The 6,738-nt window shown below is 36.7% G+C and overlaps 1 protein-coding gene across 1 annotated transcript in view; it reads left to right on the top strand.

Moving 5' to 3' along the window:
- The window catches only part of UBQLN1 (ubiquilin 1), a 44,687-nt gene extending 39,423 nt beyond the window's left edge, over positions 1-5,264 (top strand). The window contains exons 9-10 of the mRNA XM_080668303.1: positions 146-314; positions 3,290-5,264. Of these exons, the coding sequence (XP_080524429.1) occupies positions 146-314; positions 3,290-3,442 (322 nt within the window). The 3' untranslated portion in view covers positions 3,443-5,264. The remainder of the gene's footprint in view (positions 1-145; positions 315-3,289) is intronic.
- Positions 5,265-6,738: the final 1,474 nt, after the last annotated feature.

Raw genomic sequence — 6,738 nt, 5'->3', positions numbered from 1 at the left:
AAAAAGTTCTCATTTAGAGAGTATAACTTGGCTACTATTATGTTAAAATGTGAGTACTAGTGAGTATCCTTGGTCTGGCCTCTTGTATGAAATAGACATATAAGTCCAAGAATTTAGGTTTACTACCAATTTGTGCTTTCCCTAGCTTTACTCCTGGCCTGGGGACATTAGGAAGCACTGGAGGCTCTTCAGGAACCAATGGCTCTAGCTCTGCCCCTAGTGAAAACCCAAGACCCACGGAAGGAACCACGGAACCTGGACACCAGCAGTTTATCCAACAAATGCTGCAGGCTCTTGCTGCAGTAAATCCTCAGGTAGTGATTCTTTTCTGCTAACACTTTACATTCCTTAATGTTAGAAATTCCCTCCCCCTCTCAAAAGAAAATGAAAGGAAAGAAAGTGGCAGTCTTTTAGGGTTCAGATTATAACCTGAAGTACAATCTTAAGAATATTTATTCTAAAGCAGGCCTTTCAAAAATTCTTAACTTTGATACTATATTAGACACTAAAAGAAACATTTCAGTTGTAGAAAAGAAATGCTAAAACTTTGCCTTATTTTTTAGAAGCTGTCTTTAAAAATGCGTTCTTTTTTGGAGTCCCTATTTGAAAATTATTTAAATATGTTAATTTTATAAAAGTTTGTCAGGGAGGAATAAGGAACTTGGTTATCCCAAATAATTTCCTCAACAACTATAATCTATCTAGTCTTTGTATTTTGATTTAAAAAAAAAATCCTTCTAGTCAAGATGGCAGCATAGGTAAACATGGTACTCACTACCTTCCACTACCACATCAAAATCATAGTTAAAATACAGAATAGTCATCATTCAGAACCACCTGAAATCTAGATGAGCAAAAGTACTACAACTAAGGAATTAAAGAAGAAGCACATGAAGACTGCTGGGAGGGGCGGCGACCTGGAGCAGAATCACAGGACTGGCTGGTCCCACACCCACGTGTGGTTTAAAATCAGGAGGGATATCTTAGCACAGCTGCTCTTCCACTGTAGTAGCAGCTGGTCCTCCCAAGTGATGGCCTGAGGCTCAACCCCTCCCAGTGACACCAACATAAATCAAGGCTCAACTACAATAGGACAGTGCACACAGCTCAGACGGGCACAACTGAAGTGCCCAGCTCAGAAAACCGCAGAGGCTGAGCCACTGTGCCTTACAGGGCACCACTACCCAAGGCAACTCTACCAAGTGTGGGAGACATAGCAGATCTAATACGTAGAAACAAACACAGGGAAGCAACCAAAATGCAGAGACAAAGAACAGAAGAAATCTCCAGAAAAAGAACTAAATGATGGAAGCAAGAAAACTATTAGGTACAGAGTTCAAAACACTGGTTATAATGATGCTCAAGGAACTTTCTGAGAAATTCAAGGAACTTAGAACAATATAAAAAAAGGATCAGTTAGGAATGAAGGATACACTAACTAAAATAAAAAATAATTTAGAGGATCAACAGTACAGTAAGGCTGCTGAGAATCAAAATCAAGAATTTGGAACATAAGGAAACAACACCCAATCAGAACAACAAAAAGAAAAAGTGTAAGGAGCCCCTGGGACAACTTCAAACATATCAACATTTGCATCAGGGGGTACTGGAAGAAGAGCAGGATCAGGAAATTGAAAAACTACTTGAAAAAGTAATGACAGAAAACTTCCCTTACCTGGTGAAAGAAATAGACATACAAGTCCCAGGAAGCATAGAGTCCCAAACAAGATGAACCCAAAGAGGTTCACAATAAGACACATCATAATTAAAATGCCAAAGGTTAAAGACAAAGAGAAAATACTAAAAGTAGCAAGAGAAAAGCAGTTACCTACAAGAGAGTGCCCATACGACTGTCAGCAGATTTCTCAACAGAAACTTTGCAGACCAGAAAGAAATGGCAACTTATATTCAAAGTGATGAAAAGCAAGGACCTACAACCAAGATTACTCTACCCAGCCAAGCTGTCATTTAGAATGGAAGGTCAGATAAAGAGTTTCCCAGACAAGGAAAAGCTAAAGGGGTTCAAACCAGTATTACATGAAATGTTAAAGGGTCTTCTTTAAGAAGAAGAAAAAGAAAAGATAAAAAAGTAAGAACAATAAGATGACAAATATCTATCAACAATTGAATCTAAAAATTAAATGAACAAGCAAAACAGAAACACATATATACAGAGAACATTTTGACACGGGAAGGGGGATGGGTGAAAAGGTGAAGGGATTGAGAATACAAACGAGTTATAGTGTAGTCATAGGGCTGTAAAGTACAGCATAGGGAATAACTATGTATGATGTCAGATGAGTGTGAGATTTTTCAGAATCATCACTTAAGTTTTATAGTGTCTGATCACTGGAGTGTACACCTGAAACTAATATTGTATGTCAACTGCAATTGAAAAAATTTAAAAAGATTAAAAAACATCCTACCTCACTACTACCTCCTCTAGTAAGTTGGTGTTACATGAACATTCCTCACAAATATGTCTAAAAAATGTGGGCTCGTAATAATGTTCTTGTATCTGGAGGTATTTATTGGCTTTACCAAGAATCTGCCGTTGAACAAAGATGATTATAGTTCAAATCTGGCATGGTAGGTTGCCTCCAAACTTCTGCCTGGCAAAAATATATCATGCTTTCTGATTTTCAAGTTTTATTAAATACAATAAACAGGGCAGGGTTTTATCTAACACAAGTATTTGTATCCTCAGTACCTTGCATAGCTCTGGCTCAGTAAAAATTCATGAACTTAATAAGAAAAAAGGTTTTAGCTGTTGGAGTTGTTATATAAGTTGAATAATCTGTAGGCTTCTCCATTATCAGGTTGGCCAGGGTTGATTAATCATTTATGTATTTTTGTCTTAACCTCATTTCTGAAGAAAGATATGATACAGCTGAATTGTCAGAAGTATAGTCTGTGGGCCTGAAACTGGAACTCTTTTCTGAAGACTTTGGCCAGTGCAGAAATAAGCCTCATTAGAACTTTAGAATTTTATACAAAAGGACATGGCTTTTATAATTACCCAGTTGGTCAATAGGTACAAAATAAGTAATCTAATTCTAAGCTATTTGCATGTTAGATTTCCTATTTATTTATGAGCTTCTTAAATATATGTAAAATAATGGTTGAGGTTTATTAAAAAAATTTTTAAGTATGTGATCTATTTGACATTGTTTAGGTATAAATTAGCAAAATAAAGTACTAGTGGTCTTTTAAATATGTTGAACATGTTTCAAGAGAGGCCAGTGCTTTTGTAGCTCAGACTTTTGGTTAATTTATTTTTCCTTGACAGCTACAGAGTCCAGAAGTCAGATTTCAGCAACAACTGGAACAACTCAGTGCAATGGGGTTTTTGAACCGTGAAGCAAACTTGCAAGCGCTGATAGCAACAGGAGGTGATATCAATGCGGCTATTGAAAGATTACTGGGCTCCCAGCCATCATAGCAGCATTTCTGTATCTTGAAAAAAAATGTAATTTATTTTTGATAACGGCTCTTAAATCTTTAAAATACCTGCTTTATTTCATTTTGACTTTTGAAATTCTGTGCTGTTATAAACAAACCCAATATGATGCATTTTAAGGTGGAGTACAGTAAGATAATGTGGGTTTCTCTGTGTGTTTTTTTTTTCCTTGTGGAACAATGGGAATCAATGCTTTTTCATTTAAGGCTACTGCATGCATCAAACACTTCTGCATTTATTGTAATTTTTTTAAAAAACATCACCTTTTGTAGTGGGTGAACAGATTTTTGTCCTGCATCTGTCCAATTTATTTGCTTTTTAAACATTAGCCTATGGTAGTAATTTATGTAGAATAAAAGCATTAAAAGAAGCAAATCATTTGCACTCTATAATTTGTGGTTACAATATTGCTTATTGTGACTTTGGCATGTATTTTTGCAAACAAAATGCTGTAAGATTTACACTACTGACAGTTTTACTTTATTTGTATACAATATATTATGCACATTTGGGAATGCATTTCTAGAAACATACAGCAGTAGATTATCCTGAGCAAAACACTTATAACTAAAAAAGTAAAGATAAGGAAATACTTTCAAGTTAAGTATTTTCTAATTGTGTAGAATCTTACAGCATCTTTGATAAACATCTTTCAGCAAAAGTGCCAGTTAGTCAGGTTTGTTGACTATATAGTAGAAAAGCTGATTCTGGTTATCTCTTTAAGGACATTTAATTGTACAGACAACATAATGTAACATTGTCTCAACATTCACTTATTAATTGTAAATTACCTTAATTTTTGTGCAGACTGAAGGAGCACTGTAATAATAACCCAAAAGTGCATTTGCCTAAGACTTTTCAGCTTCTCCCATAGATAATTTAACAGGCATTACAGTTTGTAATTGAAATGTTGCTTTCACTGAAAGTGTCTTGATGTTTCAGTTATTTTTAATCGCCATATAAAAATAGATCTATCTTTTGGGTTTATCAGATTTCTCATTCACAGGCAATACATGAATTTAAAATGATTTGTGAGCTACTTGTTTCTGAAGTGTTTTGGTAGTTTATTAAGAAATAGGTAAATATTGTGCTTTTCAGAGCCTCAGAGAGGGGAACTTGGGGGAGGGGGTGGGGATCTATCCTGGAGTGGGCCAGCCTAAATAATACTGGTAACCAAGGTTCTGTTAGGATTTCTGTGCATATAATGTAGTAAACAGGTATCATTCAGGGGTGATAAACAAGAGCCGTTTTAACAATGTTGAGTACATTTGGCTGTTCTACAGCCTTTTTCTTTCCTCCTCAGAGAAGTTCTGTTTGCCTAACTCTCAAATTGTTGGTGTGGTACATTCCTTTAGGACCAATTAAACATAACTTTGGGTCAGTAATATATTTGGCTGACTCTGGTTCAGTATTCTCTTAGGTCATTATAGTCTCATGTACAGGAAATTAAAATGTTAAAGTTACCTAAAATGAGTTCAGACCAATAAAATCAAAGGAAATACGAGTTGAATTGCATTACTTCTGTAAGTTGCTTGCTTTTAAAAAGGGTCAAGAGGTCAGGTTGCCCACCAGCCATGCACTGTTCTGACACTTTCCCCAGGAGGAAAACTTGTATGAAGGTCAAGGTGGGAGGCATGGCTAGAGGAAGTTGTTCAGGATTACTTATGTGTCTTTGCTCTCTCTGCCTTATGCCTCAGTCTGGTTTAAAAACTTGTACTGGCAAATGGTGGTATACAGTGTCGGATAGTGTCATAACCAATTTGACAGTTATTAATCACAAAATAATAAATCTCTAGCTTTTACACTTGGTTTGTCTTGCCTCTTTTGTAGAAAAAAAAAGTCTTTTCTTTCTTTGACCATGTATTTTAAAGACTTGATTTACCTCAGATTTTATAATGTTTTAGATCATTCTTTATTAATTTTTAAAGTTTCTTTAGTTAAAACATGTCCATACACTGTACTGGAATGTTACGTGACCTGGGCGCTGCTGCTTTTTTTGGTACCTGACTATTGACTGAGTAAAGTCATCGTGATTTCTTTGTTATAAAAATGGTGATGGGGCCTATGTGGCACACTGGACTGGTGATCTCTTCAGTACCTTTCAGCTGCTGCAGTGGTATGATTTTGCTTGTTTCTTTTGTTGTTGTTGTTAATCCTCACCCGAGGATATTTTTTCCATTGATTTTCTTTTTTTTTTAGAGTGGAAGGGAGGGGTCAAGACAGAGAGAGAAATATCAATGTGAGAGAGACACATGAATTGGTTGCCTCCCACACATAGGCTTAAAGCATTAAAAAAAAACACAAAACACTTAAAATACTATAGGCTTAAATTGTTCTCATATTGGATTATTACAAATTAAAGAATGGAGTGGTGAGCCTGGCTGGCGTGGCTCAGTGGATGAGTGAAAACCTATGAACAGGAGGTCATGGCTCGATTCTCAGTCAGGGCACATGCCTGGTTGTGATCCTGGTCCACAGTGTGGAACATGCTGGAGATAGCCAATAAATGATTTTCTCTTGTCATTGATGTTTCTTTCTCTCCTCCTCCCTTCCTCTCTGAAATCAATAAAAATATATTAAAAAGAGAGAATGGAGTGGTGAAGATAACATTTCAGGATTTTATTTCCCAAGTGGAATATTTGTGTTAATCTTCAGCTGGCCTCTGTTTTCAGAATTAGAGTTTGACTTGGCTTAAATATAGTAATAATAGGGGTCTTTTGTTTGAGGAGACATTACTATGTTAACTTAATAGGCAAATTATAGCAAAATAGGACATATAAAAATGTCACTAACATTCTATATAATAAAAGGCTAATATGCAAGTTGTCGCCTCAACTGGGAGTTTGACCAGGAGTTCTACCAGGGGGCGGGGCCAGCCAGCCAACTGCCCACAGCACCTCCCCCTGACCGGTCAACTGCCCACGGCCCCTCCCCCCGCTGGCCTGGCCCGATCAGCCCTGATTGGGGCAGGCTGGCCGGACCCCACCCATGCACGAATTCATGTACCGGGCCTCTAGTTAGAGATAAAAGTGAAGCTAGGCCACAGGTCTGTGTATTTGACCAAAACAAAAAAGGTTGTGTGATTAAGGCAGGGAAACATACTGTACTATATTTCCTCTCTTAGAGGTTAATATTATACATGTTAAAGTCAACAAGAAGTCTTGCATTAAAGAAACCTGTTTAAAGTTATTTAATCCAGCCTTTTCTTATCTTTTCCCATCCTTTCACTTAACTATTCTTCAAGGTAATGATATTTCCAATGAACACACTTTGGGAAA

This window comes from Plecotus auritus (genome assembly GCF_963455305.1).
Source record: "Plecotus auritus genome assembly, chromosome: 5".
Lineage (NCBI taxonomy): Eukaryota > Metazoa > Chordata > Mammalia > Chiroptera > Vespertilionidae > Plecotus > Plecotus auritus.
This window is presented reverse-complemented; position numbering and strand designations above follow the sequence as displayed.